The sequence below is a fragment of the Nycticebus coucang genome, chromosome 9 (assembly GCF_027406575.1).
Source record: "Nycticebus coucang isolate mNycCou1 chromosome 9, mNycCou1.pri, whole genome shotgun sequence".
Classification (NCBI taxonomy): Eukaryota; Metazoa; Chordata; class Mammalia; order Primates; family Lorisidae; genus Nycticebus; species Nycticebus coucang.
Window position 1 is genome coordinate 95,562,142 of NC_069788.1, and position 14,171 is coordinate 95,576,312.

The 14,171-nt window shown below is 41.9% G+C and overlaps 1 protein-coding gene across 8 annotated transcripts in view; it reads left to right on the forward strand.

Annotated features, from left to right (window-relative positions):
• The first annotated feature begins 9,058 nt into the window (after positions 1-9,058).
• EML5 (EMAP like 5) overlaps positions 9,059-14,171 on the forward strand; it is a 177,946-nt gene continuing 172,833 nt past the window's right edge. For all 8 annotated transcript variants that reach the window (XR_008382276.1, XR_008382277.1, XM_053600971.1 and 5 more), the window contains exon 1: positions 9,059-9,343. Coding sequence is in view for 6 of the 8 variants with exons in the window: in XM_053600971.1 (XP_053456946.1) it covers positions 9,147-9,343 (197 nt within the window). In the remaining 2 variants the exon portion in view is untranslated. The remainder of the gene's footprint in view (positions 9,344-14,171) is intronic.

Here is a 14,171-nt window from a genome sequence, read left to right on the forward strand (position 1 = left end):
AGGGTAATGGGTGGGGCCACACCTACGGTGCATCTTAGAATGGGTACAGGCAAAAATTACTAAAGGCAGAATACAAATGTCTACATACAATAACTAAGAAAATGCCATGAAGGCTACATTGAATAGTTTGATGAGAATATTTCAGATTGTATATGAAACCAGCACATTGTACCCCTTGATTGCACTAATGTACACAGCTATGATTTAACAATAAAAAAAAAGGAAAAAAAAATCTGTAAAGCTAGAAGGACTTTATCTAACAAATGCAATCAGTGTAACATAATTCTTTGTACCCTCAACAAATCCCAAACAACAAAAAGTATTTGTAAAGCTTAAAATAACCTTAAAAAAAAAAAGAAAAGAAATATTTAGTCAGGAAATAAACATTTGCAGCATGTTGGAGCTCCTATGTTAGGAGACAATACTCTATAAATCTCATATTTCTACACATCTAGCTGCCTTGGTTCCAGAGTGTCTTCCAAGGATGACTGTAGTGAACAACCTTGAAAGATAAAGATAGTCTCTTCGTCTGCTGCAGGGGACAGGTTTGTTTATTGTCCACATAATTAAAATGACATCTCCCTGCACAACAGAGGTCAGACAAATTTACAGCCCGTTTTAAAAGGTTAAGGTTCCCTAATCTTGGTTGCGATTCCTCTCCTGTAATGCAACTCACCATGTGTATGGGTGTCACCTGGCCCTCCTTGCATGTTACCCTGTGGGAACTGGGCTCAAGAAAGCAGTGTTCTAGGGACCGCAGAAGAAGCTGCATGATGAATCTGGAAGTATGGGCCTTTGGCTGCACGATGAATCTGGAAGCAATTCCCCAGTGAGAGAGAAGGAATAGGAAGGAGCTGGACAAATTCCCCTCCTTCCTCTTTCCCAAGACTAACTCCAAAGCATATCTGTCTTTAAAGCCCATGGAGGACCTGTGGCCCTCTGTGCCAAACGGATGTACCTACTTGGTGATGTGCTCTGTCTCTTGCGGCTTCGTACAAGGTGGTAGCCGGGCAGTAACATCACTTCCTGTCACTTCCAGTGGCTTCACAGTTTTCCTTGCCTCACTTCCTTTACCTCAGACTCAATGCTGTGGGTTTGCCCTTCCTAATTAAAACATCACTGCCTTAACCACTGCCTCAGGCTCATTTTTTTTTTTTTTTTGAGACACTTTCACTGTGTCACCCTTGGTAGAGTGCTGTGGCTTCACAGCTCACAGCAACCTCAAACTCTTAGGCCCAAGCAATTCTCATGCCTCAGCCTCATGAGCAGCTGGGACTACAGGAGCCTGCCACAATGCCCAGTTATGTATGTATGTTTGTTTGTTTGTTTTGGTTACAGTTGCCATAGTTGTTCAGCGGGCCCAGGCTGGGCTTGAACCCGCCAGCCTCGGTGTATGTGGACAGCGCCCTAATCGCTGAGCTAAGGGTGCTGAGCCAAGCTCAGTTTTCTTGAGAATACAGGATAAGTAATGACTAAACAAGAACTATAGATTTTTTTTGTTTTTTTCTGAGACAGAGTCTCACTCTGTCACCCTTGGTAGAGTGCCGTGGTGTCACAGCAACCTCCAACTCCTGGGCCTAAGTGATTCTCTTGCCTCAGCCTCCCGAGTAGCTGGGACTACAGGCACCCACCACAATGCCCAACTATTTATGTTGCAATTGCCACTGCTGTTTAGCTGGCCAGGGCCGGGTTTGAACCTGCAACCCTGGGTATATGGGGCTCACCCTACCCACTGAGCCAGAGGCGCTGCCCCCAGAACTATAGATTCTAAATGAAAAAACAGGTAAACAGATGCTCTTGAGAACACACTTTCTATAACAGTGGTTCTCAACTTTCCTAATGCCATGGCCCTTTAATACAGATCCTGTGGGTTGCAACCCACAGGTTGAGAACCGCTGTTCTAGAAGCATAGTTTCCTAAACTTCAACATAAGTGCTACTATAAGGGTATGTATAATTTTATAAAATATGTGAGGGACTTAAATGAGAGCTAATTAATTCTGGACAGGGTGGATGTGAATGTCACAGCAAACTACAGAAAAGAGGGGTGTATCTGTATCCTTAGAGCTGCTTAAACAATAGAAAATTGTTTCACCTCACAGTCATGGAGGTGAAATCTGAGGTTGAGGAAGGTTTGTACCTTCTGAGGGGGATGAAGAAAAAATCTGCTCAATGCCTTTCTCCTAACTTCCAGTGGTGTGCCAATCCTTGGCATTCCTTGGCTTGTAGATCCCTGCCTTCATCTTCGTGTAGCAGTCTTCCTGTGTTGGTGTCTGTGTCCAAATTTCTCCTTTATACATGGATACTAGTCACATTGAATTAAGGTCCTATTCTACTTCAGTATGAACTTCATCTTAATTTAACTAATTGTATCTGCAATAAAATGTTTTCCAGATAAGGTCACATTCTAAAGTATTGGGTATTGGAGGTAAGAATTTTAACATGAATTTATTAATTCTGGGAGACATAATTCAACTCATATAAGATGGTACATTTGGGTTAGAGCTCAACAATTCAATAGGCGTTTACTGGACTAACATTGGATAGTTGAGACTATGTCACAGCATGGTTGCTGTGAGTGGGTATGGAATTCTGGAAAGGCCTTTCAGGAATGACCTAGAAACCTAGAACAGCTGAACAGCAGGCCAAGTTGGGAGGAATTACCTGGAGGGGAGTCTGTTAAGACTGGTTGGAGGCTTTATGTGTCACAATGAGAAGGTGGTCCTTTATACTGCAGTCAACTAGAAGCTACCCAATATTTGTTTAAAATTACTGTTATTTTTTTCTTAATTATAGATGCAACAGGTGTGTGTAATGGAGATGTCAGTGGGACTTCCCTTACCACTTGGAGAGTTTAATGTAGCTTGAATTCCAAGCTCACTACCCTTTAGAATCCCAGACTTCCCCTTTTCCCTCCCAAACAACTCTAGGATTCTCTTCAAAACAAACATTACAAAATAAAAACTCTGCCTAACATTTCGTGTGTTTAGAAACTTTATGTAAGATTTGAAAGTTTTGGAGAGAGTTACATAGCAGAACTTACAATTTTGCTATCTTTGTTCCTCCATCTTCTTGGAGCAACAATTATTTCTCATGCAGAAAAGTTTTGCCTACATTTGGCTCTTTTAGGATTTTCTATGCCAAGCACCCATTAAATTTCTCCCCCCCCCCCCAGGAAACATAACTATCTTCCCATGAGGAATTCGGAAAAACAAAATTCTCTTATTATATGTATATTTTTACTTATTTTTAAGAGACAAGTTCTCTTTCTGTTGCCTAGGCAGGAGTGTACTGGCGTAAGCATATCATACTGTAACTTTAAACTCCTGGGCTCAAAGGATCCTTCTTTATCAGCATCCCAAGTAGCTAAAACTACAGGTGTGTGCCACCAGTGGCAGAGTCTCACTATGTCACCCTTGGTAGAGTGCTAGAGCGTCACAAGCAACCTCTAACTCTTGGGCTTGAGGAACTCTCTTGCCTCAGCCTCCCAAGTTGCTGGGACTATTAGCACCTGCCACAACCCCTGGCTATTTTTTGTGGTAGTTGTCATTGTTGTTTATCAGGCCTGGGCCGTGTTCGAACCCGTCAGCCCCACTGTATGTGACGCCATAACCACTGAGCTACGGGTGTTGAGCCATATATATATTTTTTGTATCCCAATTTAAAAAAATTTTTAGATTCTATTCTGGGAAATTTCCAGTACTGCCAAACTTTATCTGAAAACTTAATTTTTAATGGTTTTATACTATTTTGTCACATTGGCTGAAAGGACTTGCTTAAAGCTTTCCCTATAGTTGGACATTTAGGTTACCATACTTTTATTTATCCCAAATTATGCTGTGACAAATATTTTGATATGTGAATCTGATCTTCATTTTTTGATATTACATTGTGACAGGTATCTAGAAGAGCAATTAGTGCATGAAATAAAAAGAACATTTCAAGGCTCAAAATGCCTATTCTTAAATTGCTTACAGAAAACATTCTTACACCTGGGGAAGTGGCATAATCAGATACAGGATTTTTTTTACAGATAACTCAGGCAGCAGAATCTACAGATAAGGTAATTAGAACTTGAACTGTGGGAATTGGGAGGTTGTGAATGTAAAGAGGGTTAGGTGCTACTTCTAAAATACAGTCAAAAGGACTTGGTAACTAGGTAGATGGGGAGGTGAAAAAACACTGAACCAAAGACAACTGTGAATCTTTCCAACCTAACTGGTGTAAGACTGATGTTGTTAACACAAAAGGAGAAGATGGCAAGATGGCAATATGTGTAGGAGAAGATAATTTGATTTGGGGCTTTTTTATTTGAATTATATACCAGACTAGTTTTTAAAGGCTTTAGGTGGACTTTAATAGGCATTTGGAACGATGGTTAATGATAGAGAACATCAGTTGTTTTTGCCTGCCTGGCATCTGGTGCTAGCTTCAGGATTTTATTTTTCAGAGGAGGATCTTTGGGCCGCAATCTGGTTAGAAGGGGTCTTGTCTTAAAGCTACATTTACTTACAAGACATTTATTATTTAGATTGTGGGTGTATTTGGTTTGGTGTATGGAGATCGGGGGATGCTATAGCTTCCAAGTTAGCCCTGGGCAGCTCTCCAATCCTTCTTTTCTAGTATTACCACTTAAATCCTTGGGAGAGTCGCTATCCACTTCACTTTCACTTTTCCTTCCTGTGGTTTTAGGTTATCTGGCCCTATGGACCCACGGGTGGTATGTAAGTCAGCCAACCAGAGCCAATGTAGCTGAAACCTCGTAGTTTCCGGGGGAACCCCTGAGAAAAGCTCCTTCAACAGAGATTGCCGATGGGATGTAGAACTGGAGTGGTCAGCAGCTATTCTGTTTGGCAATGGAATCTACCCAAAGTAGAACTGAGTTAATTCTCATGATAGGGTTCTGATGACCTCACTTGAGCCCTAGGAGCCAAGCCTACTGATGGCAGTTCTAGAACTTTTGAGTTTTATGAGACATTAAAATTCCCTTATAATCTTAAGGCAGTTGAGTGGATTTCTGTTACAGCCAAAGAAGTCCTGACTAATACAGTACTGGATAGTACTGGATATCAGAAAAGATTTAAGTTTTCAAAGGTTTCAAGTATTCAAGATAAAGCCAGGATGAATACTATTGTGGTTGTACAATATTCTCTTTTCTATTTAATGGATGATAAATATGTATGGTGTGGGTAGTGCCAGGCCTTGTGGTAAGTACCTAAAGCAGGCAGATTCAGGGTATAGTTACAGAGATATTTTTATGGATTGCTTACTAAAATATCATTATTATTCATAAATTAGCTGAATTAGCTAGCTAGAATTAATAGTGTAAATTTTGGCTTTTATATGTTTTTCCTTATATTTCTTTTATAAACCCAAGAGTACCTAGCATGCTCCCAGCACATAACCTATAGCCAACAAATCACTTATTACTTGCTTCAATTTTTAAAAATACTTCAAATGTCTCCATACTAGGTCCTCAAATTTCAGGAAGTAGATTATCAGAGGGGGATTGTAGCTTATATTTAAAATGCCTAACAAATGTCCACTTGTTGAAATGTAAAATTTGGGGGGGTCTTTTCCTTAGAACCTTATTCAAAGGATACAGATGATGGAATTCCATCTAGCAATAAAAGCTTGATTAAGCTTTCTGATGTGATATTAGTAATAACAGATTACATACAGTTGTAAGGATAAAAATTGATCAGGTTTGTTTTTTCTTCTCTTATGAATGGTTTATGTTCTAACCACCTTTGTTCCTCTGGTCTCTCTTTTGGTCTTGAGTTATCAGTCGAGGACGGTTTAATTAAGAATGTTTTTGTTTCACATTCTACCCTTGGGTCATTAAAATCAAAAAGGAAATAAGATAATGGAAAATAAATTATTTGTATTTGTTATTAATCTGAGTTTTTAAATGTACATCATGGGATCCATAATACATTGTGCAGAAAAATTCACAACATAGAACAAAAGAAAAAAGATTTCTTATTCATCTATAGCCTACACATCCTAAAACTTACATGTTACTGGTAATTAATGTATCACAAATATATAGCAACAAAATTTTTTTTTTTTTTTTTTTGTAGAGACAGAGTCTCACTTTATGGCCCTCGGTAGAGTGCCACAGCCTCACACTGTGTGAGTGCCTCACACAGCTCACAGCAACCTCCAACTCCTGGGCTTAAGCGATTCTTTTGCCTCAGCCTCCCGAGTAGCTGGGACTACAGGCGCCCACCACAACGCCCGGCTATTTTTTGGTTGCAGTTTGACCGGGGCGGGGCCTGAACCCACCACCCTCGGTATATGGGGCCGGCGCCCTACCGACTGAGCCACAGGCGCCGCCCAGCAACAAAATTTTTAATCTTTTCTAAATTCATTGCTTAAATCTGAATGATTAACAGCTTTTTACTTTTTTTCACTAAGGGAATTCAAGGAACTCACTGGTGAATGAGTCTATATCCTTATTAACAAATAAAGCCCTACAGGTGACAAAGAGAAATTGTATGTGCCTTTGTCCGGGGACAAGGGTCTCAGAGCCACTTCTCAAGCCTAAATTCCCTTTTTCTTTGCTTCTCAAGCCTAAATTTCCTTTGCTCTTTGAAAGAGAAATCTCTTTTCTCTTTTAGATTCTGTCCAGAACTGAACTTGTTCAGAGTTTACTTTTCATGACACTTATGTAAATTCTTTCTTGAAGATTCTTTTCTGCATGGAGATTGCATGGAGATAGAAGTCATAACCCAAGCCAAAAAGTTATCCCATCTCAAATTGCTAATTTGGGGGGTTTTTTTGTTTGTTTTTTTGAGACAGAGTCTCACTCTTTTTCCCAGAGTACAGTGCTTTGGCATCAGCCTAGCTCACAGCAACCTCAAACTCCTGGGCTCAAGCAATCCTCCTGCCTTAGCCTCCAAAGTAGCTGAACTACATACCCCTCCAATTAGGCCTGGCATATTTTCCTATTTTTAGTAGAGATGGTGTCTTGTTCTTGCTCAGGCTCAAACTCCTCAGCTCATGGGATCCTCCAGCGTTGGTCTCCCTGAGTGTTAGGATAACAGGTGTGAGCCACCTGACTGACCCTCAAGTTGGTAATTTGTATATTTAAAGAAGTAGACACTGGGTAACATCCATTCTAACATTACCTGTACCACACAGGAATAATCTTCTTTGGGAAAGGATGGTGGTTTATTTTAGCTTTTGTCAAATTCCAAAGTCTTTTTATTTCCTACAAAAACCAAATTTTTAAGACAATAAGGGTCCAATTAGTATTTCTTTTTGTAAGCCTGTAGCTAGCTAATACTCTTACTACCCGCTCCCTTTCTAATCCTGAGAAACTGCCTTTTTAATTGTAGATTTCAAATTATGTTTGCTGGTATTGATGATCCTTGTTCTTACTTTTGTGAGAAAGGGTACTTCAGAAACTACCTAGCAGAGGAAAATGACACTGTCCGAACTGATTGCTCCCAATACTTGTTATAGTAGTATTCTACAGGATTACTATACTTAAGCCACTTGATTTCACAGTCACCACAACGTGAGAGATCTTCTACAAGAACTCATTTAGTTAAGAAACTACAGGTGGGGGGCAAGACACGATTGCAAGAGGGACTTTACCTAACAATTGTAATCAGTGTAACTGGCTTATTGTACCCTCAATGAATCCCCAACAATAAAAAAAAAAAAAAAAAAAAGAAACTACAGGTGATGTCCAAAACAGTTAAAACAAAACAAAAAAAAATCCAGCTACCATTTCGATTTATTAAGAAATCAGAGCTCACCTGTCATTTTGATACCAGAATTTCTTTCTCAGTAGGTCCTTGGTCTTGAGGATTAGAAGAATAAACCCAGGGACCATAGATCAGTGGTAAATTAGGATTTTTATTAGACAAAAGAATACAGAAGAAAGTAAAAAGCACTAGAGCTTCTGGAAGGGGAAAGAACTGGGGAGTCTCTACATGGGCTCTTTGCCTAGGGGTATTACGTCTTGAGAATTACATTTGGCCAAGACTTGGCAAATTGAAACACTGTTTTCAACTTTAATGAGTGTTATTGACAAGGGAATGAATGCAGTCCACCCAGTTCAGGGCACAAGGTCAGGGTGTTCCCTTGATGAACTTGCCCAAGCCTAGGAAAACTGGGGTCCCCTGTCCAGCTTTGAATGGGAGGAACCCTGTATCAATTTTACGATCTGAATTAGTTTTTTTTTATTCCTGGGGATTCATTGAGGGTACAATAAGCCAGGTTACACTGATTGCAATTGTTAGGCAAAGTCCCTCTTGCAATCATGTCTTGCCCCCATAAAGTGTGACACACACCAAGGCCTCACCCACGATCTGAATTCTAATTCAGCTTTGAGGTCATCTACACGTATAAGAAAATGTACCCTTAGGAAGTCGAGTTTTATTCCCATCCAATGCCCGGGCCAGCGAGCCCTCTGAGGTAGCAGGAAAAATACGCGCAGGGTGTTGGGAGGTGGAGAGAACGAGGATAGCTACATCCTGGCGTGGATTCTCCCAGACACAACCGCATTCCAGGCTGGGCCGACAGCCCTGCGAACCTACGGCGCTCCCCTCCGGCAGCGGGAGGCAGGTTGCCCAAGGGCCGCGGGGCGTGGGCGGCCTCGCCAGGGCTCAGCAGCCAGAACGCGGCGGCGGCGCCGCTCCGCAACCGGGCGGTGACCCGGGAGGACCCCGCCGATCCCCTACCCGGGAAGGGAGGGCGGAGCGCCGGGGGCAGCGCGGACGCCGCTCGACTCGGCGCGGGGGCGCGCGGCGCGGGCCCGCCGGGCTGTGGCGACGAGGCCGCGAGCGCCGCTGGTGACCGGGGCGGGGAGCTGAGTGCGCGGGCGGCGGCTGAGGAGCGGAGTCTGGAGGCGGGCCCTCGCTCGAGGAGACCCGGCGAGCCGAGGCGGGCGGAGGGCTCGGGGCACCCACTGGACAGCCGGCGGCGCCCGCGGCCCGCGGCATGTTCGGCGAGGCGAGGCTTTTCCTGCCGCCCGTGGGCTGAGGCGGCTCCACAAACGAGATGCACCTCCCCAGCACGGCTTAGAGGACGCGGCAGGCGGGAAGTCCCGGCCGCCAGCGGGAGGGCTTTCGTCGCCGGCCGCCGCCACCGCGGGCCGGAGCGGGAGAGGGAGCGGCGGGTGGGCGCCCCGACATGGCGGCCCGGAGCGCCCCGAGCTGCCACCTGCGGCTCGAGTGGGTGTACGGCTACCGGGGCCACCAGTGCCGCAACAACCTCTACTACACCGCGGCCAAGGAGATCGTATACTTCGTGGCGGGGGTCGGCGTGGTGTACAGCCCGCGGGAGCACCGGCAGAAGTTCTACCGCGGCCACAGCGACGACATCATCAGGTAAGCGGAGCGGGGCCCGCCGCCGCCAGCCCCGCAGACGGCCCCGGAGTTGGCGCCTCCGCGTCCTCCAGGGCGCCGTGACAGCCCCCGCGGGGAGCACCGCCGGGGTGGGGGGATCCGCAGCGGTCTGGTCCCGAGTCCCCGGGTCACCCGCTGTCGCCCCGCCACCCTTCCCGGTCGGCCTTGGGACTTTCCTGGGTCTGTGCGGCATCCCCAAGTCCGCGGATCCACCGCGGTGTGACAGCTTCGTACACTTTCCCCCTCCATCCGAATTATAAAAACTGCGAAAAGCTTATTTTGGTAGCACTTTATACCTTTACATCCCGCCACTGATTTCTTAATAAACGAATTCTTAAAGTGCCAGGTGAAAATCCTTTACCTAATAAACAACTGACCGGAGCGTCCTGGAGGGCACTGACCTTTGGGCCATAACCACTAGTTCAGGTTTCCTTGCCTGCTGCTGTGAGATAGAAAAGCAACCTCTCAGCAGCGCGGTGCACGTCAAGATTCGCACACCCAAAGGCAGTTTAAGGCAGGTCTTATCCGAAGAAGGTGCTAAAAATAACTCCACTGATTTCCAATTCTCTTGTTCCGCCTTCTTTAAAGTACTCCTAAATAAGTTACTTTTGCATTTTTTCATTAAGTTACAATTTATATTTTTTTGGTATTTTATTCTTCTTTGGAAGTTGTGCTTGTTTATGTTTTGTAAGTGAGCTGTGTATTTGAAGTGTTATTTTCAATCAGTGTCTTGGTGGAACTTTCGTGGTAAAGTTAAGAGCCAGAAATTATTCCGGGCCGCTGATTATTGTCTCAAGCACAGCATTTTTGTCCTTTACAGAGGAGAACATATTAAACACTTTGAGAATGTGTTTGTATGCTGTTCCTGGGTTTTTGTTTTTGAGACACGGTGGTCTTCTATTGCCCAGGCTGGAATGCAGTGGCCAGACTGTATAGCTCACTGTAACTTTTAACTTACGGGTTCAAACAGTTCTGTCTCAGTCTCCCAGTAGTGGGTACTACAGGTGCTTGGCATCACACCCAGCTGATTAAAAAAAACATTTTAGGGAGGAAAGTGGGTCTTTGCTTGTCTTAAACTCCTGGCCTCAAACAGTCCTCCCACCTTGGCCTTCCAAAGTGCTGGGGTTGTAGGCATGAGCTCCCAGACCTGGCCACTGGTGTTTTAACAGAGATTCTATGATTGGTTTGGTTACTTTTATTCTCTCCTGTATATGGCACAGGATTTAAATTGGGCATTTGAAATCCAATGTCTTCCTTTGATGTCTTATAGACAAGAAGTCCTGGTACTTTAATTCCACAAATAGATTGTTCTTCTGTTTTGCATCTCTGTGCATCTATAATGTGTAAGGGGGAAGAGGAGGCCTAGGACAAAGGTAAGAAAAGATGGAGTAAAGATAAGGATGGCAAAGATTGAGATTGCAGAGTAGGGAATGAGGCAGTGTTTTTTAGACACTGAAGCAGGAGTTTTTTGTTTTTTTTTAGATTGTACATATATATCTGGTTGGAAAGGAGACTGACAAATCATTTTTGTTTTTCTCAAGTTAGGATTCTTTATGTAGTGTAGTGACTAGGGTTATAGACCTATTATAATAATCCAAATTGCTGATGATAAATACAAAGCAAACAATCTGTAGTAATTTTTTATCTTGTTATCCCAAGAACAGAGTTTACCCCCAGTTTCTTGTCTTTTTCTCTAATCCTTTCAAGTCTCTCTTTTTTTCCATGTTTTAGGAACCAGGCAGAGTAATTGCTTCACCTAGAAGAAGCAGCCTTGATTGAAGCCTTCCTCCAGACATTCAGTATGTTAGGTAGAATTCTGTTGAATTCAGGAAGGAAGGAGAGGGTAGATGTGAAGGATTTTGAGGACTTCTTGTGGTGTATATTGTTTTTACTCCTTGGCGGTTATGGGAACAGTATGGTACTAAGGCCTTCTGAAACTAGATGCAGTTTATTTGTTGGGGTAAATTATGTCTTGTTTATTCTTCTAGCAGTAACTAGAAGATATATTATGTGTCATACTGCTTGAATTTTTATAGATGTATTTCATTAAACTATATAGAAGGTAATGCTTTGCCTTTTTTTAGTATAGTTGCACAACACATACATTTGGCTCAAAATATTTCAAAATTATAAATGTACTATAATTTTGCCATAATTGCATGCCTATGATTTTATGCAAATTACACACCTTAAAGAAAGTGTAACAATGAAAAGAGAAACTGAAAAATTACAATGAGGTAGTAAAATCTGAATCAGATAGCATCTTGAAATTGGTGGCACAAATTTAATGTGATTCTAAGAATATAATTTAGCCGTCAAAAGTCTCTGGACATTTTATTTCAAGTAGTAATGACAGATCTTTCTAGTTTGTGAAATAGATCAAGCAAATATTAAAACCTCTAATTTTTTTTCAATTCAGTGTTTTACCTGTAAGTGTAGAAGCATTTCCATTAATTTTTCAATTATGTCACAGCAGAAGATACAATATTCCTAAATGTAGTACATGATGAAAAACAATGTGCTATAATTTTAGCCTTAGTAGTAAAAAGTCAGTGCTGTTATCATCATCTGTTTCCCTGTTTGCTTGAAATGTGCATAAAAACTTATTGGTGAAGGGCGGCGCCTGTGGCTCAAGGGGTAGGGTGCCGGGCCCATATGCCGGAAGTGGTGGGTTCAAACCCAGCCCTGGCCAAAAAAAAAAAAAAAAACTTATTGGTGAAGTACGACTTAGCCTGGGGTTAAGACTGTTACAGAATGAGAAGATCGTTGTCCTTAGATTTTGAAAATGTAAGTAGTAGATTGATTGTAAAGACTGAATCACAACCAGTCTTTCATTTGCCTGCTGGTTCTAGTACATTCTTACTGTCATCTAGGATTACCAGTGGTGATACCATATGACATCATTTTCTCTATTTTTTTTTTATCACTTTATTCTTTTTTTGCCCCTGTGTCTCAAATTATATTGATTCAGTTCTCTAGTGAGGGCTTGGTGCCCATAGCACGGTGGTTATGGCACTGGCCACATACACCAAGGGTGGCAGGTTGGAACCTAGCCCAGGCCAGCTAACCAATGAAAACTGCAACAAAAAAAATGGCCGGGTGTGTGGCAGGCACCTGTAGTCCCAGCTACTTGGGAGGCTGAGACAAGAGAATTGCTTAAGCCCAAGAGTTTGAGGTTGCTGTGACCTGTGATGCCATGGCACTCTACCAAGGGTGACATAGTAAGTCTCTGTCTCAAAAAAAAAAAAATTCTCTAGTAAGTAGGTATTTATGACAGGTTTGAGACTAAATTATAAAATAGACTATTAGTTTTAGCATACGATGCACATCTATAGCTTAGTCTATATTTTGAAACTTTTTCCAGTTTTCAAAAGAATATGATAGCTTTTAAACATTTGTTTTTCTTGTGACTGCCCATCAGCAATTTTTTGCAAGCTTATTCTTAAAGTAGTGGATATTATTGACAGTTTTCAAATCATTTATACCAGTCAAGACCATTGATGGATTGTAATTAATTTGATATATTTTGGTACTTGACTCTGATTACTTTATGGGCATAATCACCATTTTTTATGTATTATAGGTAAAGGATTTGACGTACTTTTTGTTTTAACATAGAATATCTCATGAGATAGTGATAAGCTCAAATGACAATACAACTGAAATACTTTGAAAACTATACCACATTATTTGGCTACAGGTTAGAAGAATGATTATTATTCATTTCTTCTAGGTATGGCTTTTTTTAAATTTAAGACAAAATGGAAGTTGTAGTAGCTCTTCTCTTCAATTATGGAGGATGGTGTATTTAAGAAAGACAGCTGATGGAGCCTCTCTGTAATCTACTAAAAGTGGTTTTTGACAGATCGGTATTTATAGTATAGAAATTTTAGAGGTGCCCGCAGCTCAGTGGGTAGGGTATCAGCCTCATACACCCAGGCTGGCAGGTTTGAACCCGGCCCAGTCCAGCTAAATAGTAATGACAACAACAAAAAATAGCCAGGCATTGTGGTGGGTGCCTATAATCCCAGCTACCTGGGGAGGCTGAGGCAAGAGAATAGCTTAAGCCTAGGCGTTTGAGCTGCTGTGAGCAGTGATGCCGTGGCACTCTACCGAGAGTGACATAGAGAGACCCCGTCTCAAAAAGAAAAAATAAATAAATAAAAGAAACTTCTTTACTCAATACACGTCAAAATTGTATTTGGAAAAGCATTTCAAAATATATGATGTTTCCATGGTGGATCAATACTTTTTGTGTTTGTGTATGTTCAGAGAAGCAGCTTTTAAAGTTTGCCAGGAATTCCTGCAAATCTACTTAACAGTCAACTTAATGTTCACGATTTCCTAAACCTTGTTAATCATCAAAATTGTTTGAAAATTGATTTCTAGCTTTTTTCTCAGATGCACTAAATCAAAATTATGGAGGGGTGGCTCCCAGGAATTGTTTTTTTTTTTTTTTTTTAAGTGCTTCAGATGATTCTATTTGGGAAACACACTGACATCTTGCATCCCATGTCTACCATTCTTCACATTCGTGATTTGTGAAATGCACACAAACCCCCTTCCTTAAACTTGATACCAGAATTTTTCTTAAGAGTATAATATCTAGAAGCAATACTTCAGAAAGTATTAAAATACACGCAGATTTCTTTTATTTTTTTATTATTTATTTATTTATTTATTATTTTTTTTGTTGTTGGGGATTCATTGAGGGTACAATAAGCCAGGTTACACTGATTGCAATTGTTAGGTAAAGTCCCTCTTGCAATCATGTCTTGCCCCCATAAAGTGTGACACACACCAAGGCCCC